Source organism: Strongylocentrotus purpuratus, unplaced genomic scaffold, assembly GCF_000002235.5.
Source record: "Strongylocentrotus purpuratus isolate Spur 01 unplaced genomic scaffold, Spur_5.0 spur5_scaffold_1, whole genome shotgun sequence".
Classification (NCBI taxonomy): domain Eukaryota; kingdom Metazoa; phylum Echinodermata; class Echinoidea; order Camarodonta; family Strongylocentrotidae; genus Strongylocentrotus; species Strongylocentrotus purpuratus.
The window spans coordinates 27561437-27587929 of record NW_022145594.1 but is presented as its reverse complement, the minus strand read 5'-3'; the positions used below and the strand labels follow the sequence as shown (position 1 = coordinate 27587929).

General features: G+C 39.4%; 1 protein-coding gene and 1 long non-coding RNA gene across 4 annotated transcripts; one reads left to right on the top strand and one right to left on the bottom strand.

Annotated features, from left to right (window-relative positions):
- Window positions 1-1077: 1077 nt before the first annotated feature.
- Window positions 1078-18782, top strand: LOC100888607. 3 transcript variants are annotated; one of them, XM_030977939.1, is made up of 14 exons: window positions 1078-1202; window positions 1612-1664; window positions 4470-4637; window positions 5228-5509; window positions 6440-6613; window positions 7742-8047; window positions 8409-8576; window positions 9848-10153; window positions 10514-10681; window positions 12004-12309; window positions 14169-14336; window positions 15625-15906; window positions 16729-16902; window positions 17446-18782. In XM_030977939.1, the coding sequence occupies exons 2-14, from the start codon at window positions 1616-1618 to the stop codon at window positions 17826-17828; spliced, it is 2934 nt and encodes a 977-aa protein (XP_030833799.1). In that variant the 5' UTR covers window positions 1078-1202; window positions 1612-1615; the 3' UTR covers window positions 17829-18782. The 3 variants fall into 3 exon arrangements, with proteins under 3 accessions (XP_030833799.1, XP_030833800.1, XP_030833801.1); XM_030977940.1 differs by lacking the exons at window positions 5228-5509; window positions 6440-6613; XM_030977941.1 differs by lacking the exons at window positions 7742-8047; window positions 8409-8576.
- A 2056-nt stretch (window positions 18783-20838) lies between these two features.
- LOC115921016 lies at window positions 20839-22962 on the bottom strand. Its single transcript, XR_004062678.1, has 2 exons — window positions 22668-22962; window positions 20839-22220 (listed from the first exon to the last, which is right to left on the bottom strand). It is a non-coding gene; the product is annotated as an uncharacterized LOC115921016 (long non-coding RNA).
- Window positions 22963-26493: the final 3531 nt, after the last annotated feature.

Here is a 26493-nt window from a genome sequence, read left to right as displayed (position 1 = left end):
GGGAGGCAAGCGAAACAAAATGGAGCAACACTTCCTGAAATGTTAATCATAATAAGCCAGTTCACGGTCGCAGTCTGAGCATGAGCAGATAAAGGTCATTGCAGAACAAATTTTGAAATACACGGAGACGAAATACTGGATACGTGCTCATGAAAGTTATGTAATCATTATTCATTCATGCACATTCAGTGCACTCCTCCACGATACACAAATGGAAGTATTCTTTGAAAAGGGGAAACAAAGGCTATTAATATAGCAACTCCTTTGCCACATAGGAGTGATTATTTCAAAATGTACAAAGTGGGACCTTCATGTTTTGAAGATCTGTGGATATTCGGGGTCATTCAGTAATGTGCTACCCGTGAACTGGTCTATCACTCGACAAGGCATGTGTGGGCACTAATCTGACACAAAACACCATAAAGAACTGTACATGATCAAATTTATTTGTTATTTTCGTGAGCCGGAAGTAATCGGAAAAGTGTCAAATTGCAGGTTTTAGGACTACAATTTTACTATTTTTTACAAATTAAAGCTTCCAGCATACAATGTAAGCACATTTTTTTGACACAATTAGGCTTTTGTATTCCTATTTTATCATCTGTTTTATTTTCCCCTTGTTACTTCAAATAAAAAGTGATATATTAAGGATATTTCTTTGTGAAAGAAAATCACAGCTCAAGCTTTCCGATGATATTGGCGGCTTCGAACCTCGGACATCAAAGGTAACAGCACATCAGTAGATTCTATAGAGCAACCATAGAAAACGGCAGCTGATTGGAATAATTTGTTCCCAGTTGGATCTTCATCTCTTAGAATTCCTTGATCAGACACGGCCCCTACCCCCCTCTCTCTCTCTCTCTCCCTCTCTCACACACTTTCTCCCTCTCTTTCTCCCTCTCTCTCTTTTTCTCCCATGCTCATTAACCTATGGTATGCCCGGTAACAGGTGTGCCTCGAAGTTGGTTGTGGTGGAAGTGGTGTCAATGGTCATGATAATGATTAGTATTTATTGTATGTACACAAGTTATTCTTTAAAGATGACACCCCCCTCAACGTACACATGTCCGGGTAATCGGCTTTAATACGCGTGATAGTGATTTAACCAGATGAGATTAGGCTCGAGACCCAACCAGATGCATTAGCGCTGTTCACGCAGAAAGAGGAGAGTTCAAATTTAAATCTGTAATTCCAGAGAAACTGTAAGTAATATTTCAATTTGTATTCTTAGCTGGTGGATCATTTTCTTACCGAAGTAATCTTGGTGATAGAGACGATGCGTTCTGTGTAAGGTTGAAAAGGACATTCATTTGTGTATGATTCTATCGTGGACATGGTGGATTTACGTTAGAGAAAAGTATTTCTCCGAAAAGGATGGCTTTTCAAACGCCTTTCATGTTTAATGTTGATGAGAAACAGCTTTGTTCGGACCTAACTGTAATGTAATACATTTTGCAGTCCGTTAAAAGAAAGAAAAAATGGCGAGATTTTCAAGACGTTCCTTAAAACTGCAATGTATAAACCTCAGACAAGCTTTGTGCGTGCATGTAGCGAATGAAAGGGAAGGATGGAATAATTTGTGAAAGTTTTACTCCCGTTACATGCATATAGCAAGATGAATCTCCTCGTCGTCATTGGGCTACTGTTCGGCATTTTTACTACTGGTAAGTGAATTTCAATACTTTTTTTTGTATACAAAACACCCGACAAAGAAAGATCATAACAAGAATGTGTTTTAATTTTAACCCCCTCGGGTCTTTCTTCCATTTTCTCCCCTGTTAAAGGTAAAGACCAGTTATGGTCATGCGATTGCATTGTGAAAGAAACGTTGTGGAATCGATCAGAAAAGGTTGATCATCTAGCATGTAGCATCTGCAAGGTTCTGGAATCATCAAAATGATAAGGCCCATTCTTCGTAATTTGGCCCATTCTCCGTAAAGTTACAAGCACTATACACAGAAAGATGTATATGGGACTACCCTATATCTCTCACAGACCATGAGAGAAACAAATTTACCAAATATATGAATTAGTAGGCGGTTTCCCGGCAATTTTTTTTATCATCATGTAATAGTCAAAACATATTCTTTCACATGATTGGTAATGAGAGCTTCCATTTCATTTTTTGAAATTGGGGCGTTTCCAATGCTGGTCTTTACCTCTAACAACAAATACGAAAACAATGGTAATTTCAATGTAATTGCGAATAAATAAAGGGACAAATAAATAGAAAAATAAAAGGATGAATGAACGCATGAGTAATAAATGAATATGTATTGTTAACGTACTGGTAACAATGATAATGAAAATGACAATAGTAATGAAAATGATGTTGATTATGACGATGTTGATTAAAAAAGAATGACAATAATAATCATGATAACGATGATGATAATAACAGTATTAACACTACTTCTATAAATCCCTTGTGTAAATCATACACATACGAGATAATGACCTTACATTATCCGGCTAAAGCCATTGTCCCCCGTCAAGGGGCTGTGGCATGCAAGGAATCTTGCATACATGTGTCAAAGTACTTCGGTTACTCCATCGTAGGCCTATTGCTACTGGACCACATGTCGTCCACTGTCCGCACGAAGACCGTTACTGCAAGAAGACCGTTACTGCAATTGAAAATACATGGTGCTAACGGCTTTCTTGCAGACAGCCGATGATGTGTCATGCGATGGTAGATACGATATCATGCATGTGTATTTATCAGTGTCATGTTTTGTAAATCAATGCACACTGTCTTACCCTTTCCCACGACCCATTCTACATATCTCCCAATCTCTTCCTCCCGCGGAGTCATCCAGGTCATGATGCGTGCGCTGGCTCTCCCTCTCTCTCTCTCTCTCTCTCTCTCTCTCTCTCTCTCTATCAGTGTCATGTTTTGTAAATCAATGCCCACTGTCTTCGTATTACCCTTTCCCATGACCTATTCTACATATCTCCCACTCTCTTCCTCCCGCGCAGTCATCCAGGTCATGTTGCGCTCTTTCTCTCTTCATCTTCCCATCTCTCTCTTTCTTTCTCTCTCTCTCTCTCTGTCTCTCTCTCTCCTCTCTCTGTCTCTGTCTCTCTTTCTTATTCTCTCTCTCTTTCTTATTCTCTCTCTCTCTATCTATCTCTCTCTCTCTCTATCTGTCTCTTGCTATCTGGTTCTTTCATTGTCTTTCGGTAAGAATATGGTTCTTTGAATGTATCATGTCATGAGTCAATGCACTTTCTTCAACTCCCCTTCTATGCCCCATTCACCTTCATTTCTCGATTACTCTCTCTCCCTCTCTTCATCTATCATATATCTCTAGCTTAAATAAAGATATATTTATCATTGTCTGTCGGTATGAATATTTTTTCCCTTCCAAAGGGCTCCTTTATTAAATATATCGTTCACATATGTATACAAGAATACATATATATATGCAGAATTACAAAATGATATGCTTGGCCATTGAAACAATGATATATTTATAGATATCAGTTACAAATTTTAGTTCACCTTTTTGAATATCACATATTTACTTCTTATGACCAGAGCAAAATAGCCATTTTTACCAACCTCCTGCCCCCTTGTAAATCGCATCTCTGTTATTATATCTCTCTCCCTTTTCTTTTTTCCTCCTCTCCGCCCCTCCTATTACCCCACTCCCCGTCTCTTTCACCCTCCTCATACGTGTCTGTCTTTCTCTCTCTCTCTCTCTCTTTCTATGTCCACCCTTCTCTCTGCCAACACTGTTTATCAGTTGTTTGGACTTGCATCCTTGTTCCAATTTGCCCAATCTCTTCATTTTACCTACACATACATGTAGATAATATAAAATCATCGTGGTTTGAACACTATAATACACTAACATTGTAATTGTAATTGTAAAATAACCTGGTTTTGTTGATTTAAAGAAACACACATTCAAAAAGCAGACAAAGGCTGACACAAACATAATACAAAATATTTTTAAAAAATACATTAAAAAACACATTGAAAATTGGTTAAAAAAATGAAAAGGACGGACGAGAAAAAGTTGAAAAAGACATGTTTGGATACAAAATTAAATTTAGATTAACGACATAATTTACGACCAAGGTTGAGATATTTTTATTGTAACACCAAAAGTGTGACTGAGAGTAATTACAATTATGTAAAGCGTTTTTTAAAGAGTTATATATTAATCCAGCGTTTGATATAAATAAAAAAGAAAAAACATCCGACCCCTGGCTGCATATGCATGAATAATAAAAACATAGGACCAGAAATCGGATGTGTGTATCATAGTGCATCAATAGTATTGGGTATAATTATGTCAATAGGATCCCAAAATAATACAAGTTGTCCATACTATTGTAAGTTTGGAAAAATATATAGCTTAGATACCTCTAGATAAATACCAACAAAACCTTCTGTAATAACCGCCCCCCCCCCCCTCAATCCTACAATTTTGTCTTTCTACTTTTTCAACACTTAATAGGAAAGTGCAAAACTTGTCTCACGTGCAAGGAGGTAACTTCAAACGACTTCGATCTTGAGGGCATCGAACAAGAATCTTGCTCTGACAACCCTAGTGAGATGACATGCCCTGAAGGTATCTCAACGTGTATGACAGGAGTCATAGACATTGCCTATAGACTTCAATCTGGTTAGTATCTACACCTCAGAAAGTAATTAACTAACTGCAGTTATGGTGGTTGAAGTTTTAAAAACACTTTTCATTTGTTCGCCTTTCTTGAAACAGAACATTAAATTGTAACTAATTTTGTTGTCTTCATATGTTTCTTTTTTTTTGCCTTTACTTGTTCAATTCAAGTTCAAATTCAATTAATTTAGAATCTTTGTTCATCCTTTACAAAACAATTTACAGAGACGATATAATGGTTACCCTCCTAGGAAGCAAAATTCTGCTTGTAATCGGAGCCCTGTCACAAACAAGAACCATGATGAACAGAATATATATATATATATATATATATATATATATATATATATGAAAATATGACAGCGCCCCCTTGCAGCTTGATTGACGATCCACCATAATAGCAATATATATATTGGTATTATATTTATAGTCATATGTATAAATACATATATTTTTTTGAAATCATAGAGCTTAGGGCTACTGTAATTATAATTTTTCATTATTTTTAGATTTGTAATTAGAAGTATTGTTATTATCATTATCATCACCTTTATCAGTTCTCTAATTGCTCTTTCATTAACAAATAAAAATAGGACAAAACGTGACCATCAGAGATGAGAAACGTGCTTGTGCCCCAGAGGAGATCGTCTCCTCGATTCCGTCGGGAGACTACTGCGTAGAGCAGTCCGTGGTGGACGCCTACTTTTCTGACAATGACCCAGCTGAAATGTACCCCGATGTAGATGGTATGCTATTCCTCGGAATCACAAATGCAACCTTCTGCGTCTGTGACAGTGCCGACAAGTGCAGCCCACCTTCACCCTCAGTTGACTTCCCGTCAACAGGCGCAGAAGGCGGAACAGGAAGTGGAAAAGGTGAGGGCTCTCATGAAGCATTACATTGTAGTTGGAACGATTTTCAAGGTAGTCTATGGGCATAACCTCTATTCAGTATGAGTCCACAGTTAATATTAACTATAGATGTGGCACATAACATCTTAACCCTGAAAAGGCCGGGCTATTTGAGGTCTTATTACGGCCGGGGGGGGCATTATGCACCCTTAAGATCTTAAATGCAACCTTTTGTGTCTGCGACAGCGCCGACAAGTGCACCCCACCTTCCACCACCGATGATTCCCCTGCACCGAGTGCAGAGAGCGAGCCAGACTCTGCAGAAGCTGAGAGTTCCCTCGTATCACCAGGTAATACATCTTAATACAGAGTAGTCGTTGAAATGTTAAAACCACTGCAAACCCGACTAATGCATCAGCAACACTGACGAAACCGACCGACCCAAAGAAATTAATACTCTGAGCAAGATGTTTGATAGCCCGGAAAAATGGCAAATAATTGGTCAGTTTGAAATGTGACGGCGATATCATTTACTTTTTGGGAGTAAAGGAATATTACATATTAATATTTGTAAAGGTATAAATGTTCAATACACATGATTATATAAATATTGCTTAAGAAAGCGTTTACTTTAAAGCTTATATGTACTAGATTATAGAAGAGATTTGACCACCCTGCAACGTCACTGGACAGGCGGTTATCTCATCAACTCAGCTCTCAATTAACTTTAAAAAAAGAGGATCATGGGGGACCAATGTTCCCCGATTAGGCATTGTTTTTTATATAGAGGGAGCAAGTAGCTAGAAGTGGGACAGTGTGGCTTTAATATGCAATGGCGAAATTGTTCTTTTTTAAAACAATCGTGTTTTTTAATGGTGATAGATGTTTTTAATTGGTACCAAGCACTCACAATCGGTTTACTTCTAAAAACTTTTTTTTCCCCCCGCTGAACAGGACATTTTAGAACTTGCATCGCATGCAAGGAAATAACTTCAGATGATGTCGTCATGGATTTTGGTGGCAGCGAAGTTGAATCTTGCTCTGACAACCCTGATGAGATGATATGCTCCGATGGTACCTCAACTTGTATGACAGGGATCATAGACGTTGCATATAGACTTCAATCTGGTAAGTTTTTACACGTATTGGAATTACGGTGGTTAATATTGTTAAAGTCGTTTACCCCATACAAAACAAAATCAGAATCACCACCACTTTTAAATGGTACGCAGGCCGTGGGAACGTTTTTCAATTTGTGCGTGTGTGTGTGTGTGGGGGGGGGGGGGGGGGGAGGGGGGGGGGGGGCTAAAGTATTTACGATCAGGTAGAGAAAAGCAAAGTGGAGCGTAAATTGGCGTGGGGTCAAGGGGCGAAGCCCCGGCGGTGTCACTGGGCGGAGCCTCATGAAGGTAAGGGGTTTTAGGCATTTAATTAAGGTCAGATGAGCATATTTGTATACCTTTTTTGTGACACTGACATGCAGGTCACTTATTGGAGGGGGTGGGGGAGGGGTCCAAGGGCGGAGCCCCCAGAAGCTCAGGGGTTTTATGCTTTAAATTAAGATAAGATGAGCATCCAGGGTCCCACCTTAAGGCCCTTGGTGGGGTCTAGGGGCAGAGCCCTCGGAAACCCCTGGAAAAATCATGCAATTTTTAACAACATTGGTAAATAACTTGTATCGAATTAGAAATAAACCACGTTTGAATTTCATTTAGGGGAACTGCTCCCAAAGCCCTCCCCCATCAGTACGCAGGTGTGAGGGAGCATAGTGAATGCGAGGGGTGAAGGTGACGGACGTGACTCCTCCCTCACAAGTTTTGTTGTATTAACAAATCGCATTCTTACGATATTATAACAACAAGCAATATACTTTTTTCACACTTCATTTTTCTCGGTACTTACTCCAGAGTCTAAACGTAAGGTGCAGTCTTTTATCAGTATTTGCTATACATTTTTTTGCACGTTTTGAAATTTTGAGGGGGGGGGGGCGTGTCCCCCCCCCCCCCCCCCCCCCCCCCCCCTCCCCGCGATCACCGCCCCTGGACGCTACACTATAATACCAATATATATATGTGTTTTATATATATATATAATTATAGATATATATTTTTTAATCATAGAGCTTGGGGCTACTGTTATGATAATTTTTTTCTTCATTATTTTTAGTTTTGTAATTCGAAATATTGTTATCATCATCATCATCATCATCATCACCTTCATCAGTTTTCCTATTGCTATTTCATTAAAAAAAAATAGGACAAAATGTGACCATCAGAGATGAGAAACGTGCTTGTGCCCCTGAGGAGATCATCTCCTCGATTCCGTCGGGAGACCATTGCGTAGAGCAGTCCGTGGTGGATGCCTACTTTTCCGACAATGACCCAACTGAGCTGTACCCAGATTTAGATGGCATGCTATTCCTCGGCATCACGAACGCAACCTTCTGCGTCTGTGACAGTTCCGACAAGTGCACTCCACCTTCACCTACCGGTGATTCCCCTGCACCGGCTGCAGAGAGCGAGCCGTCTCCAGAAGCTGAGAGCTCCCTTGTGTCATCAGCAGGTAATACATCTTACAGACTGAATAGTCGATGACATTTTGAACCCCACTGCAAACCCGACTAATGTATCACCAACACTGATATTCATACTTCGAGCAAGATGTTATGTTCTGACAAAAGGCAAATAATTGGTCGGTTTGAAATTACCTTGGGGATGTGACGGCATATCAATTACTTTTTGTTAGTAAATGAATATAAAATATTAACATGTCTAAAGGTATAAATGTTCAATACATAATAATTATAAAAATATAGCTTAAGAAAGCGTTTACTTTAATATGCAATGGCAAAATCGTTCTGTTTTAAAACAATCGTGCTTTTTAATGATGATATATGTTTTTAACTTGTTTTCCCGCTAAACAGGAAATTTTAGAACTTGTCTCTTGTGCAAGGAGGTAACTTCAAAAGACCTCGATCTTGATGGCATCGAACAAGAATCTTGCTCTGACAACCCTGATGAGATGATATGCCCTGATGGTATCTCGACTTGTATGACAGGAGTCATAGACGTTGCCTATAGACTTCAGTCTGGTAAGTACCTACACCTCAGAAAGTAATGAACTGATTTGAATTATGGTGGTTAATATTTTTAAAGTCGTTTACCCCTCCCATCGGGGCCCTGTCTCCAACAAGATACAGAATGAACAGAATGTATTATAAAATATAGAAGATATCTTTATTTGTAAATTGAAATATGTCAGCGCCCCCTCGCAGCTTGATTGACGCTACCAGGGGCTGCGATTTCTTTTGAGAGTGGTATAATGAGTAAAACCTTTTTTTTGGGGGGGGGGCATAACAAAAATCCGCATCACCACAACTCTTAAATGTTACACAGGCAGTGGGAACGTTTTTCAAATTGCGGGGGGGGGGGGGGGGGGGCTAAAGTAACAGGCAAACGATCAGGTAGAGCAAAGTAAATTGGAGCGTAAATTGGCGTGGGGTCCAGGGGCGAAGCCCTGGCGGTGTCAAGGGGCGGAACCTCATGAAGGTCAGGGATTCTAGGCATTTAATTACGGTCAGATGAGCAATATTTGTATACATTATTTGTGACACTGGCATGCAGGTCATTTATTGGAATGGGGTCCCAGGGCAGAGCCCCCAGAAGCACAGAAAGTGTACGAATTAAATTCGTACACTTTAGGGCCCTTGGTGGGGTTTAGGGGCAGAGCCTATGGAAGCTCAGGGAAAAATTATGCAATTTCAACAACATTTGTAAATCACTGGTATCGAATTAGAAATAAACCACGTTTGAATTTCATGTGGGAAACTTCCCCCAAAGCCCCCCCCCTCCCCCATCTGTACGCAAGTGTGAGGAAGCATAGTGAATGAGAGGGGTGAAGGTGACGGAAGTGACTCCCCCTCACAAGTCGTGTTGTATCTAAAAATCGCATTATGTAGCAATACTATATTATAACAACAAGCAATATACTTTTTTCACACTTCAATTTTCTCGGTACTTACTCCAAAGCCTAAACGTATGTTGCAGTCTTTAGTTAGTATTTGATATACATTTTTTTTTTGCACTTTTTTAAAATTTGGAGGGGGCGTATCCCGTCTTCCCCCCGCGATCGCTGCCCCTGGACGCTACACCATTATACCAATATATTGTTTTATATATTATTATAGATATATTAATAATAAATATATATATTTTAAATCATAGAGCTTGGGGCTACTGTTATGATCATTTTTTTCATTTTGTTTTCAGTTTTGTAATTTGAAATATTTTTATCATCATCATCATCATCATCATCACCTTAATCAGTTTTCCTATTGATATTTCATTAACAACACAAACATAGGACAAAATGTGACCATCAGAGATGAGAAACGTGCTTGTGCTCCTGAGGGGATCGTCTCCTCGATTCCGTCGGGAGACCACTGCGTAGAGCAGTCCGTGGTGGATGCCTACTTTTCCGACATTGACCCAACTGAGCTGTACCCAGATTTAGATGGCATGCTATTCCTCGGCATCACGAACGCAACCTTCTGCGTCTGTGACAGTGCTGACAAGTGCAGCCCACCTTCACCTACCGGAGATTCCCCTGCACCGGCTGCAGAGAGCGAGCCGTCTCCAGAAGCTGAGAGCTCCCTTGTGTCATCAGCAGGTAATACATTTTACAGACTGAATAGTCGATGACATTTTGAACCCCACTGCAAACCCGACTAATGTATCACCAACACTGATATTCATACTTCGAGCAAGATGTTATGTTCTGACAAAAGGCAAATAATTGGTCGGTTTGAAAATACCTTGGGGATGTGACGGCATACCAATTACTTTTGTTAGTAAATGAATATCACATATTAACATGTCTAAAGGTATAAATGTTCAATACATAATAATTATAAAAATATAGCTTAAGAAAGCGTTTACTTTAATATGCAATGGCAAAATCGTTCTGTTTTAAAACAATCGTGCTTTTTAATGGTGATATATGTTTTTAACTTGTTTTCCCGCTAAACAGGAAATTTTAGAACTTGTCTCTTGTGCAAGGAGGTAACTTCAAACGACCTCGATCTTGATGGCATCGAACAAGAATCTTGCTCTGACAACCCTGATGAGATGATATGCCCTGATGGTATCTCGACTTGTATGACAGGAGTCATAGACGTTGCCTATAGACTTCAGTCTGGTAAGTACCTACACCTCAGAAAGTAATGAACTGATTTGAATTATGGTGGTTAATATTTTTAAAGTCGTTTACCCCTCCCATCGGGGCCCTGTTTACTACAAGATCCAGAATGAACAGAATGTATTATAAAATATAGAAGATATATTTATTTGTAAATTGAAATATGTCAGCGCCCCCTCGCAGCTTGATTGACGCTACCAGGGGCGGCGATTTCTTTTGAGAGTGGTATAATGAGTAAATCCTTTTTTGTTTTGTTTGGGGGCATAACAAAAATCCGCATCACCACAACTCTTAAATGTTACACAGGCAGTGGGAACGTTTTTCAAATTGCGGGGGGGGGGGGGGGGGGCTAAAGTAACAGGCAAACGATCAGGTAGAGCAAAGTAAATTGGAGCGTAAATTGGCGTGGGGTCCAGGGGCGAAGCCCTGGCGGTGACAAGGGGCGGAACCTCATGAAGGTCAGGGATTTTAGGCATTTAATTACGGTCAGATGAGCAATATTTGTATACATTATTTGTGACACTGGCATGCAGGTCATTTATTGGAATGGGGTCCCAGGGCAGAGCCCCACAGAAGCACAGAAAGTGTACGAATTAAATTACGATAAGATGAGCATCCAGGGTCCCACCTTAAGGCCCTTGGTGGGGTCTAGGGGCAGAGCCCTCGAAAACCCCTGGAAAAATCATGCAATTTTTAACAACATTGGTAAATAACTGGTATCGAATTAGAAATAAACCACGTTTGAATTTCATTTAGGGGAACTGCTCCCAAAGCCCTCCCCCCCATCAGTACGCAGGTGTGAGGGAGCATAGTGAATGCGAGGGGTGAAGGTGACGGACGTGACTCCTCCCTCACAAGTTTTGTTGTATTAACAAATCGCATTCTTTAGCAAAACGATATTATAACAACAAGCAATATACTTTTTTTCACACTTCATTTTTCTCGGTACTTACTCCAGTGCCTAAACGTATGGTGCAGTCTTTTATCAGTATTTGCTATACATTTTTTTTTGCACTTTTTGAAATTTTGAGGGGGGCGTGTCCCCCCTTCCCCCTCCCCCCCCCCCCCCCCACCCTCCCCCCGCGATCGCCGCCCCTGGACGCTACACCATAATACCAATATATATATATATATATATATGTGTTGTATAAATACAATTATAGATATTTTTTTTTAATCATAGAGCTTGGGGCTACTGTTATGATCATTTTTTTTTCTTCATTATTTTTAGTTTTGTAATTCGAAATATTGTTATCATCATCATCATCATCATCATCACCTTCATCAGTTTTCCTATTGCTATTTCATTACAAAAAAAATAGGACAAAATGTGACCATCAGAGATGAGAAACGTGCTTGTGCCCCTGAGGAGATCATCTCCTCGATTCCGTCGGGAGACCACTGCGTAGAGCAGTCCGTGGTGGATGCCTACTTTTCCGACATTGACCCAACTGAGCTGTACCCAGATTTAGATGGCATGCTATTCCTCGGCATCACGAACGCAACCTTCTGCGTCTGTGACAGTGCTGACAAGTGCAGCCCACCTTCACCTACCGGAGATTCCCCTGCACCGGCTGCAGAGAGCGAGCCGTCTCCAGAAGCTGAGAGCTCCCTTGTGTCATCAGCAGGTAATACATCCTACAGACTGAATAGTCGATGACATTTTGAACCCCACTGCAAACCCGACTAATGTATCACCAACACTGATATTCATACTTCGAGCAAGATGTTATGTTCTGACAAAAGGCAAATAATTGGTCGGTTTGAAAATACCTTGGGGATGTGACGGCATATCAATTACTTTTTGTTAGTAAATGAATATCACATATTAACATGTCTAAAGGTATAAATGTTTTTAGAGATATGAGTGTTAGGTATTGTGAATGGATATTTGAAAGCGTGTTCACTCGTCACACAACATAACTCTTATTTTTATTTTAGCTACGAGGAAGCAAGGTTGCACTGGCAATAAAATACATGAAAGAAAGTATTCCCTTTTCGTTATGTTTATTGGGTACTGAAACAAAGCTGACAATACACTTGCAAAGTGCAGTCAAGCAAAAGTAGCAGACTTGAAAATGTGAATATTGCACGAAGATTACATAATGATTAAGGATGAGAATGAACATGAATAAATGCGATGTACATAATGAATGAAAGCTTACGACAGAATAGAAATGGCGTCGAAAGTCCAATGAAGATGAAGAGAGATGAAAACGAAGGAAGGGGCTCACGCGATGATGTGCGGAGGCTTGAAGGCGGAGATGCAGCTTCGTATTCGTGGCTGAAGAGCGGTGAAGGATCTCGACGCTGACGCTCGTGATAAAGATGTGGTTGAAGCTCTCAGGCGAGAAGAGAAGAGAAGAGAAGAGATGTGGCGCTCGACGACGAAGCAGTGAATCGCTTGATGTCGGAGGCAAGTAGAAATGTAGACATGCAAAGCCGGCACTGGTGCTGAGTAGTAATAGTTGCTCGTTTGATGCGCCGGACTCTGATGAAGAAATGTTTAGATGAGCTGCGGTGAAATGATGAGCTCGTGAGTGGAAAGAGCTACCGGAACGAAGAAACTGGCAGCTCCCAGCGGAGAGTCAGGCGCCATGTCGGTCCTGACTATAACGTTCCACTGGGAGACTGCAGCCCGATGAACACGGCAGAAGAAGAGTTGACGTGCCGTAGAAGACGAAATAGGCACAGTAGAATAAAGCCTGGAGAGGAAATTGCGGAGACGTCTTGACTCGACCAAGGTGAAAGCGGGAGTGGAGAAAAACCTCGTGGAGTTGAAAATACGCGGGGGAACGATGCGCGGAACCACGATGCTCGATTGGAGGAATGAACACACGTGGTCCGAATAATGAATATAAATAAGTACCGTGATGGAAAAATACTGGAGACATGAATGTACGATGAAAGTAGGGCGAATGTAAGTAGGGCGAATGTAAGAGCCGCTACATTACTCCCCTGCCAACTGGCAGCTCCCAGCGGAGAGTCAGGCGCCATGTCGGTCCTGACTATAACGTTCCACTGGGAGACTGCAGCCCGATGAACACGGCAGAAGAAGAGTTGACGTGCCGTAGAAGACGAAATAGGCACAGTAGAATAAAGCCTGGAGAGGAAATTGCGGAGACGTCTTGACTCGACCAAGGTGAAAGCGGGAGTGGAGAAAAACCTCGTGGAGTTGAAAATACGCGGGGGAACGATGCGCGGAACCACGATGCTCGATTGGAGGAATGAACACACGTGGTCCGAATAATGAATATAAATAAGTACCGTGATGGAAAAATACTGGAGACATGAATGTACGATGAAAGTAGGGCGAATGTAAGTAGGGCGAATGTAAGAGCCGCTACATGTTCAATACATAATAATTATAAAAATATAGCTTAAGAAAGCGTTTACTTTAATATGCAATGGCAAAATCGTTCTGTTTTAAAACAATCGTGCTTTTTAATGGTGATATATGTTTTTAACTTGTTTTCCCGCTAAACAGGAAATTTTAGAACTTGTCTCTTGTGCAAGGAGGTAACTTCAAACGACCTCGATCTTGATGGCATCGAACAAGAATCTTGCTCTGACAGCCCTGATGAGATGATATGCCCTGATGGTATCTCGACTTGTATGACAGGAGTCATAGACGTTGCCTATAGACTTCAGTCTGGTAAGTACCTACACCTCAGAAAGTAATGAACTGATTTGAATTATGGTGGTTAATATTTTTAAAGTCGTTTACCCCTCCCATCGGGGCCCTGTCTCCAACAAGATCCAGAATGAACAGAATGTATTATAAAATATAGAAGATATATTTATTTGTAAATTGAAATATGTCAGCGCCCCCTCGCAGCTTGATTGACGCTACCAGGGGCGGTGATTTCTTTTGAGAGTGGTATAATGAGTAAAACCTTTTTTTTGTTTGGGGGCATAACAAAAATCCGCATCACCACAACTCTTAAATGTTACACAGGCAGTGGGAACGTTTTTCAAATTGCGGGGGGGGGGGGGCTAAAGTAACAGGCAAACGATCAGGTAGAGCAAAGTAAATTGGAGCGTAAATTGGCGTGGGGTCCAGGGGCGAAGCCCTGGCGGTGTCAAGGGGTGGAACCTCATGAAGGTCAGGGATTTTAGGCATTTAATTACGGTCAGATGAGCAATATTTGTATACATTATTTGTGACACTGGCATGCAGGTCATTTATTGGAATGGGGTCCCAGGGCAGAGTCCCCAGAAGCACAGAAAGTGTACGAATTAAATTACGATAAGATGAGCATCCAGGGGCCGACCTTAGGGCCCTTGGTGGGGTTTAGGGGCAGAGCCTATGGAAGCTCAGGGAAAAATCATGCAATTTCAACAACATTTGTAAATCACTGGTATCGAATTAGAAATAAACCACGTTTGAATTTCATGTGGGAAACTTCCCCCAAAGACCCCCCCCTCCCCCATCTGTACGCAAGTGTGAGGAAGCATAGTTAATGAGAGGGGTGAAGGTGACGGAAGTGACTCCCCCTCACAAGTTGTGTTGTATCTAAAAATCGCATTATGTAGCAATACTATATTATAACAACAAGCAATATACTTTTTTCACACATCAATTTTCTCGGTACTTACTCCAAAGCCTAAACGTATGTTGCAGTCTTTAGTTAGTATTTGATATACATTTTTTTTTTGCACTTTTTTAAAATTTGGAGGGGGCGTATCCCGCCTTCCCCCCGCGATCGCTGCCCCTGGACGCTACACCATTATACCAATATATTGTTTTATATATTATTATAGATATATGAATAATACATATATATATTTTAAATCATAGAGCTTGGGGCTACTGTTATGATCATTTTTTTCATTTTGTTTTCAGTTTTGTAATTTCAAATATTTTTATCATCATCATCATCATCATCATCATCACCTTAATCAGTTTTCCTATTGATATTTCATTAACAACACAAACATAGGACAAAATGTGACCATCAGAGATGAGAAACGTGCTTGTGCTCCTGAGGGGATCGTCTCCTCGATTCCGTCGGGAGACCACTGCGTGGAGCAGTCCGTGGTGGACGCCTACTTTTCCGACAATGACCCAGCTGAACTGTACCCAGATTTAGATGGTATGCTATTCCTCGGTATCACGAATGCAACCTTCTGCGTCTGTGACAGTGCCGACAAGTGCACCCCACCTTCACCCACATTTGGTTCCCCGTCAACAGACGCAGAAGGCGGGACAGGAACTGGAAAAGGTGAGGGCTCTCATAAAGCATTACGTTATAGTTTGAACTATAGAGGTTGGCACACGCGCGTACGCAGAATTTTTTCAAGGGGTGGGGGGGGGGGGGGGGGGGGGGGGGGGTTAACATTTATAAATCGGGCCGAAAATTTCGCAACGACTCAGCCAGCCGCTGAATAAGCGGTGGGGGAGGGGGGGGGGGGGGGGTAAGAGGACATTTTTTTGAAAATTTGCCATTTGGCTCCGTTGGGGGGAGGGGGGTAAGGTCACCTTCTTCGGTCAGCCATGGGAATAATTTTTTTTTTTCATAATTAAAAAAAAAGAAAAAAAAGAAGAAGCGGGGTTTAGGGGGGTTTAGGGGGGGGGGGTGATTGGGGGGGGGGGGGTTTACACACATACAAATACCAAAGGGGGGGGGGGGATTAAGCCCCCAACCCCCCTGTGTACGCGCCTGGGTTGGCACATAACATGTTAAGGGTTATTCATATATGATGCGGTAATCCGCTCAGGATTTTTGTTTAAGTGTACACGAATGGCAACTGCGCACAACAAAGGACTTCACCGAGATCTGTAATTAAGACGGTCTTCGCATGGCGGCCATCATAGATATCGGATGCTGGAAGAACTTAATTTAACTGAACTGAATATATAAACGCTTAAGGAGGGGGGGGGGTAGTTTTTGTAGAAAACAAATTTCACCATTTTGTCCGTCATTATTGTTGTAAAATTTAATAAAATATCAAGCCGTTAACGAATTAAAAATTTGATAGCTTTTACAACAATAGATTTCATGTCACTAATCATTTCTTCTTCTACCATTCAAAATATTCAACAGGAGATTTGAGAACCTGCATCACGTGCAAGGAGATAACTTCAGATGGTAACATTATAGATCCTGGTGACACCGAACTTGTCTCGTGTTCGGACAACCCTGGTGAGATGATATGCCCCGAAGGTATATCAACGTGTATGACGGGCGTGGTCAACATCGCCTACATGCTTGGGTCGGGTGAGTGCCAAAGCTCCCATTACTTTGCGTTATTTATCGTTGTAAGACTCCGCCAGCGAATTGTGAGATCTCCGTCTAGGCAACCAACGCACAAATTTTAGTTTCATTCAGTGGTTTATCATTTGATTATATTCACAAGAATAATTAGCGCAGGTTGAAATGCATTAAAGTTGTGCAACAAGCATTTAGTAGAAATATTTTAACCTTGAGTGATCACGTGCAGACTCTTCCAAATTGCATGAATATTTGAGTCCGTCCGTAATTCATTTTATTCCTTTCTTCTTTAAGATTTAAGTTTCCTGAATAATCGATTATTCTCAACGTTTATTTTCCTTAAATTAAACAAATAAACCTTTTTATGAAGGAAATATCAAAAGATTTTTTATTAATTCGGGCATTCATAAAAACAAGCTCCTCTTCGGCAGTTTTGGTTTCGCTTCCATGTTTACCATACACCTGTCATGAAATCTCTCTTTTCCCCTTCTGTCAATCATGTCAATTCTTTTGTTTTCTCATTATCCTTTTTCCGTATTACCCGTATAGGGCAAACCGTTACGCTGACGGACGAGCTACGTGCTTGTGCCCCCAAAGACGTTGTCGCCTCCACTTCTCCAGGAGACCACTGCGTAGATCAATCCGTGGTTGGCGCCTACTTTTCGGACAACGATCCGGCTGAGTTGTACCCAGATACAGAGGAAATGATGTTCGATCGCCTCTTAAACGCAACCTTCTGCGTCTGTGACAGCGCAGACAAGTGTACCCCTCCTTCTCAAGCGAGTGGTGCAAAGGCTTGGGCTAATACTGGAGGAGCTGATGGCCACACAAAGCCCACGAATAGCGTAGTGAACCTCGAATCTACTCTCGGTCTTTTTATTTGCTCGCTTATCTATGCTTTGTTTTTATTTGGCTTTAGGGATAGACGATAGAGGGCGTCTCTTTTTTGTCCCAAAAGCTAGTGAAAAGGGATAGTTACGACACCGGAAGTAAATTTTGTGTGGATGCATCATTTAATGGAGCTCCAAATAGTTCCCTCCCACCAACATATATTGTCCGTGTTGGGAATCGTTCAGGGCTCAATCCTTTAACCTATGAAATGAAGGATGACCGCACGTATGCGAGTGTCACAACCTTTTCTCTCATCCGCTATGCTTATTCTAATGAGAGTTCCTTCAAAGATTTCCCATGATGGAGAATGAAAAAATAAAAATACGTTTTTTTTTTATGTTGGGCTTTCATGTTGGAACGCTATCCAATTAAATTCTATTCAATTCAACAGTTATTAAACAGTCTTTGATTGGTCTGACGCCGGTCACTCCGGTGTGATAGGATTATCTTAAATCATGTATGATTATAAAAAATAGAGAGGGGAGAGGATGAATAGGTAAATATACCCTCAAGCGAGGGTTTATATTAGTATTTCATACGTGCAGGCCTATGTACTTATGTATTTCAATATTCATTACGCATCTTATTCTGAGTTGACTCTTCAGTTATTAGGCCTAAAATAAAAACTTGTTGTATTGGTTTCAAGACATGGGTCGATCGGTCGGAAAGTTTTTTTTTTTTTTTTTAAACTTTTTCTTGTCCCCCTTTTTGGGCCGTTTTTTTTCAGATTTGAATATTTTGTTCTTTCTTCTTTTTTTCCCCGTCCTCTTTTGGCTGATATGTCTCAGTTTTTAATGCTTTTATACATGTGTATCAACGTCATCATTCCATTGATATCTTTTGCACCTCATAATCACCCATGGTTTGCACGAGTGATAATTTTGGAATAATTTGATGTTATGCATTTATATCCCATTTAAACAAACAAAATATATATTTGTTATTCATTTATTTAAACAAATCTAAAAAACAGTTAAACAAAAAAACTTGTTTTAAATGCCGACCGTATATTTTCAGATTTTTGGGTCGGTCGCAAAGGGCAATACAACACGTTTTTATTTTAGACCTTAAGGAATTTCGGCAGTAGTGACTCATGTTCGTGCGCACATCAGCTGCGCGGGGCCAGCTGATTATGTATTACCATGTACAATATCAGGAAATCCAGGCATTGTGCATTATGACAAAATTTAACCAACTGGCCCTGCGAAAAAAGCTGGTCCACTGCAAACCTAATATTGTAAAACCAAATGACAAATGTATATAAGATCGAAAGTCCTTTATTTTGTATATTGATCATTTACAAAATTTCATTTAAAACAGTTGTACAAACATTCAAAAGGCTAGTGTATGCTTTGTTTAAAAACAAATACAATGAGAATACAATCTATCTAATAGCTCCATGATATTACTATGTACGTGTTTTGCTTTGGTGTGTGGGAGTGTGTGTTCGTTTGTGTGTGTGCGGAAGGAGTGCGGGCTAAAAAACGATCTCAAGAATAATAGATTTTTAATTATGTATAATTTTAAATCAATTCCAGGAACATAAAGGAGGATAACAATAAAACAGAATTCAAGACAACGAATGACCATAGTTGTAATAAAAACACGAACATAAGAAAAGGAACAACCAACGAATGCCTGTCGATAACCAAACGAATTAAAGTTTGGGTAGAAAGCTCTCCTCATTAGCTGATGTTATAATACAAAAATATACAATGATTACATAAAATATACATAATGCAATACTCGATTTCACGAGATCGTAAATGCGTATTAAGTATAAATGGCGCAGATTGCATGAGTGTGCAACTACAACCACATTAACATTGATTTGCAAGAAACTTGCTTTGTTAACAGACTTTCACACAAATTAAAAAATTGAAACAGTATATCATTAGCAACGGGTAGTTAAACGATGTATTAACATTTTCATAAACGAGAAAAGCAAGCTAAGCAATCATTGTCCTAAAAAAGATGCTTTTACTTCTTATAAAGAAGAACAATGTAAAGCAAATCGAAAAGGTAAGCTCTCATTTCACCGTAGAAAATAAGAAAAGAATGCATCCACCTTTTACTTTGTACTATTTTTATATTTTACTGTATTTATTGTTGACCTGGTGACCTCTTTATGATAATTCATAAACAGGTGATCAAGGTATTAAATAAACGATTTATTGCCTCCTTCCGTAGAATATGTTTTGCGAACTGAAAAGTAACAATATTACATCATTGACAGTTCTTGTTGTTTAAATGTATTACAAAGTTTTGGTATGCGGTCATGAATTTGGTTCAAAAAAACATTTTGGAAACGTTTGTAATTCTACAATATAGTTGCTGCGGTTGAAATTGAGTCTAAAGTAATGAAATTGTAAATAATAAAGTCTCTCGTTGTTTAGCTCCCTTTCAAGGTCAAGATATTATTTTAGCTATCAAACAATGTTTTTTTGACTAAAATCGACCGATTGGCTATTTCCGTTCGGAAGTTATATATCAATACTACATATTCTGAGATTTTGATGGTCGCAGCTACCAGTGTATGGCCGTATGCACTATTTGAAAATTATCGAAATTTACCGGGAGCACTCGAAGGCAGAAGTGTTTTAGGGGCTACATTTTCTATTGTTTTTAATACATTCATAGGGGCATCCAAATATTTCAAAATTGTAAAGAATCACTATCCAGCCAATTTTCTAAATTTACCAAAACTTTGTTTTTACCTTTAATGCCAGGCGCATTAGATTGTATACAAATATACAAATGATGCACAGGTTTGATTGCGTCGGTAGGAATTGTGTGCACAAGGTACCTTTAAATGGTTTTAGACCAAATTCAAAGGTACCGTGTGCATACAATTCCACCGACCCACAGAATAAACCTGTGCATCATTTTTTTTTAAATGGGGCCCCATATTTGGCACAAACACACAAATCTGTTATTTTACAGATTTACCAGGTGCATGGCAAATCATGCTTTCCGGTAATTACCGGACACATGATTTTGCCATAGCCATGCTTTCTGTAATATGATTTGCTATGAATATCATGAAAACTATTTTTTTTTTCAAAATTGTCAGTGCACATAAACTGTAAACTCTTAACAAAATAAAAAAAATAACATAATTATAAAAAGAAAAAAAAAGGAAACAAAATAAGAATTATCAAAAAAGAAGGAAAACAAATATTTTATATTACCGGTATTATAAATGCCACGCCCATGTAATAGTTCAAGGGTAACATTCAAGTTACCGGAAATAGTTTAGTCTTACTTAAAAACTGGTTTGAGCGATCGCGGATACCATACATTGTGTGTGTGTGCGAATAATTGGTCGCTAGACAGCAAGAACACCAAAAGGGTAGGCCCTACGTTTTATTATTAGCCGTAGATCTAGGTCTAGATATAGATTGTGATTTTATTGCTTGCTATAAGGGTGATACAGGTTTTGAAGATTGTATAATGCAAGTGTCTGAATTCATTTTTGTGGATGAAAAGTTGAATTCTACGCCGTTTTGTGCGTCATTGCAGCGCTGAATTTGGTGTGTTTGTCGCTAATTTCTGACAAATTTAGATAGCTTTCCTGATGGTATTTCATGCAAAATTTCTGTTATATTTATAAGCTCTGAATCTTGTCCTTACCTTTGACTTGTTTCTTGTCTGTTAAAGTCATTTAATAGATGAATTACTTGAATTCTGAGCACATTTCAGTAACACCAAAAATCCAATTCTATAGCGAAAGACTGCCGCTTGTAACATTATACATGACACTTAACACTTTCAGCACACAGCAATATTATGAGTAAAGTGGTTAATCTATTTCTATAGCGAAAGACTGCCGCTCATATTCAAATTACATAGTACATTTTACAAACTGTCCTTCCAGCGGAGATGCGAGATTCGTCGATGATGTCGTACTCGGATTTAGTTTGAAGAAACAATTGGTAGCTATGCCTACTTGCTATGGTAGATCATAGATGACGTCGGTAATCATAATACAGTTAAAAAATGAATGATGAATGAAAGCCAGAGTCCGCAATGTCGATCGGATGCGAAGTCCATGTATGGCGATGGTGAAACTTGGTATAGACTTCCACGTCGACGGTGATCGAAGACAGATCGAAAGTCGATAACTTCATCATTAGCCGGAGTCAGGATCAGACTTGCAAACGACGAAACGCAAATCGAAGACGAAGACGGTAAAAAGGAGGTTCTTACCTTCAATCAAAGTTCGACGTCGACGGTGTTTAAAGACAGAACAAAGTTAGATAATGCCAATGTCCAATTCATTATTAGAGTTCGCCAAAAACTTCAAAGTTCAAACGCCAAAAGGGAGGTCAACGGCGAAGACATGGTGATGGTGGCGTTGATGTTTTGGTCAAGATGATGATACAGAACGACGTCGATATGGAAACTACTCGTTTGTCATGTTGCGTATATATCTGTAATTTAAAAAAGACAATTTTGAATAAGAGTTTATAACAAAAACAAATATGAATATCGACAACTGTCAACATTAAATCACACATGCAGTCACAGAGCAGAGGCAGACATGAAATCGATTCGCTTAATTCGTTATTTGCTGGATTTTTATGCAGTATTCTATTTTATTTTCTAAAAAGAATAACACATTCAATCCTGTGTAACACTATATACTACAGTAGAGTTAATGACAATGTGTATGTAAATGGACAAACTTAGCTTTGAATGATATGCCCCATAAACTCATCAAGATACTACAACAAATTACGTACATGGGGTCATACATGTTCAGTCTTAACTGTTATCCTGTCGAGGGTGTTTAAGTCCCAGTTGCCATAAATAACTATCTAGACATTGACTAGATCTATGTACATATTGTAAATGAAGTAGATAATTAATAAACTTACCCATACTGTTGTAGATTAGCCGGGGAAAACAGAATTCAGTATGATTTTGCAGATTTAAAACACCACGAAAACACGAGACATGTAGCTGGATTGTGAATATAGTGCACGTAGTTAGCTAGCTGCATGTACACACATGTCCAGTATAGGCTACACTGCACTGCACTGCGATACAGCGATCCTTGATCGGCACATTGCCAAAACCATTCATACATGCGGGGATTCACACAGCAGCTTTTGTTTTTTATGAGGGATAGATGAAATGCATGCAGTGCGACACTGGGATGTTCTGATGGTTGTGATGTGAGATGCTTAATGTTAGCGTGCTAGCGTGTGGTATGCCAGTTGAGATCGCCATATGCCATGACACGTCATGGCGATCTCAACTGGCATTGGTAATAATCAAGCACTGCTAGATCGCCATTATGCTGGTATTTCTTTTTATTTCATTACAGAACATTTTGAATTTTACAAAGTCCGATTGTTTCTTTAATAATTCTGTCGAAATGTTTCTCTTTTTTAAGTCTTCTCTCTCTATCTCTCCCTCTCCCTCTAATTTTCCTTAATTTGTACCAGTGTTTTTCTTTAGTATGTGATAAGCACGTCATGGCATATGGCGATCTCAACTGGCATACCGCACGCTAGCACGCTATCATTAAGCATCCCACATCACAACCATCAGAACATCCCAGTGTCGCACTGCATGCATTTCATCTATTATACAGCACATTCAACGGAAACAGCTCTGACACAAGTTAGAGGTCAGCGCCATTGTAATTCTGATATGCAATTCTCACGCTCCATGTGACTTCTTCCCCAGCTCCACCGTTCTGGTAAGAAATTTGCCCTTATTTCTTTAATTTTTACCTCCGATTTTTAAAGATAAAGACCAGTTATGGTCATGCGATTGCATTGTGAAAGAAACGTTGTGGAATCGATCAGAAAAGGTTGATCATCTAGCATATAAGTATTGGTGTGTACTGCAAGGTTCTGGAATCATCAAAATGATAAGAAATTTGGCCCAGTCTTCGTAAAGTTACAAGCACTGTACACAGGAAGATGTATATGGGACTACGCACATGTGCGCGACACGTGTGTTTATCTCTCACACACCAATAGATAAACTAATTAACCAAATATATCAATTAGTAGGCGGTTTCCCGGCAAAATTTATATCATCATGTATTAGTCAAACATACTCTTTCACATGATTGGTAATAAGAGCTTCCATTTCATTTTTTGAAATTGGGGCGTTTCCAATACTGGTCTTTACCTTTAAATTCAGGAGGTAATTAGGACCAAAAGTCCAACAAAATTCATCAAGGCCACTGTCCAATATTGGTCGGGTGCGGGAAAGTGTGATGGTGGACACATTTTAGGTGTTGTTTACATGTTTCTCCGTGGGACCCTATGGGAGCAAATTAAGGCTCCGTGGAATATAATATCATTAAAAAACATTTCCACGGAGCCCTTAAGGCTAGTATGAGTTACATCGGAAGTCTTATTCCTTTTAGAAATGACAATGCATAACATACAGACGGGATGTTATATATCGCTTCATCTATATATGTAGATATGTTTAATACAATGTATTCAGGTGGTTTAATACATTATTTAAGCTGGGGCTCATTGTCGGCCATTTAGAGTGATAGTTTAAGTGAGAAAGTTGAGTTAGTAAATACATGACTAATAAAACAAAACAGAGTAAGCTTATAAACTGGAAATGTTTGCTCTATAAATGGAAGTTTGTGAGTTATGATGTAAACAAAGGACTATAGGGGTTTAATCTTACATTTGATTAACAAGATGTTGTTTTGGTGACGTTTAGATTAGTCTTCGTATTTGAGCGGGAAAGTTTCCTTAGTCTTATTGAGTTTGCTATAATGAGGTTACATTTCAAGGAGTTAAAATAGTATTTTGATTGATTTCAGTTTCAGAACAGGGCATAGAAACCGCACTGTCAGAAACTTCTAGATTTGTTTATCTGTTGATTCAATGATAGTATATGTCGAGCTTGAAGGGGATACAGTTAATTTGATGTAGGCATTTAGCTTGATTAACTTAATTGATGTTTGGATATATCGGTCTTCATTTTTATGTGCAAAGATTGTACAAGTATTAATGATCCTTTTGTGTCTCATTTGTATTCACAGATTGAATAGAATTGCAGCTTGATTTTCAAGCTCTACCTATGCAATTCAAAGCGGCATTGCTGGTTTTAATTCCTTATCTTCAGTAATCCAGAAGGCAAGTACCTTTAAATATTGATTCACCCCCCCCCCCCTTCCTCGGGTAATCGGTTTACAATTACGCGTGGTATTTGAGATTCAGCTCGAGCCAACCAGGAGCATTGTTGCGGTTCACGGAGGTAGAGGACAGTTCAAATTTAAAACCATATTCCCAGAGAAACTGTAAGTATTATTTCAGTTTGTATTCTTAGCTGGTTGATCATTTCTAACCGATGTAATCATGATGATGAAGAATGCCGATTTCTGGTGAGGGTTACAAAGGTTGTTCATTTTTTTTAAATGATTAGTGAGGACATTGTAGAATTACATCAGAGAAAAGAATGGCTCTAGATCTTAAAATGTCCTTCATTTGTTAATGTCTTTCATTTGTTAACGTCTAAGTTTGACGCGAAATATAGTTATGTTTGGACCAAAATTAAAAAAAATATGTTAGAAGAAAAGAAAAGAAGGGGGGGGGGGCGTTGGGGGATGTCCAACATTGCCTCAGACAAGCTGTGTTCATGCATATACTGAATGAAAGGAAAGTATGTAATAATGTTCTTACTCCCGTGACAGGTATACCGACATGAATGTCCTCATCGTTATTGGGCTACTTTTTGGCCTTTTTACTACAGGTAAGTGATTTTCGATACTTTACTTATACAAAATACCCGACAAAGAAAGACCGTACCAAGAGCAGGCTTCATTTGTAAACACTTCATGTTTTTCTTCCATTTTCTTCCCTGTTACCAATATATACGAAAACAATGGTACTAATGCATGAATACAAAAATGAAAAATATATAAATCAAAGGATGAATGAACGCATGGATAATTGATACATTTATTTTTGTTTGTATGATATTCGTACTGATAACAATTATAGTTCGAATGTCAATGATGATGTTGATAATGATGTTGGTCATGACGATGTTGATACTAATACTAATGACAATACTAGTATTGATGATAACAATAATAATAATAATACTACTAACACTACTATTACAAATCCCATGTGCTTATCATGTGCAAACTGAATGATCACCTTTGAAGAAGAAAACAAAAACGTTATTCGGCTAGAGCCCTTCTGCTCCGTCAAGGGCCTGTGGCATTCAAGGAATCTCGTATGGGTCACAGTACTTCAGTTACTCCAGCGTAGGCATATTGCCACTGGACCACATGACTCGTCAGCTGTCTGCAATAAAGGCCGCTACTGCAAATAAAGTTTAAAAAGCTATTAAGCCCCACTGTCCTACTTCTAGCTTCTTGCTCCCTTTATATAGCAAACTTACCCAATCGGTGCATGTTGGTCCCCCATGATCCTCTATTTCTTATGTTATTTGAGAGTTGAGTTGATGAGATAGCCACCTGTCAGTGACCTCGCTGTGTGGTCTATTCCCTCCTTGCCAAACTAGTACTGACGGTCTTTAAGGGGCTTTCTCACTGAGCGGCGAATGATTATGAACGTTACGAATTTGGATTCGCTATTTTTTCTGACGAAGGTTGGCGAAAATCAGCGACTTTTAGTGATGTTTAGCGACATTTAGCAACATTTGAGCAAATGCTTCCGAAAGTCTTTGCAAAAGGCAATAGGTGAC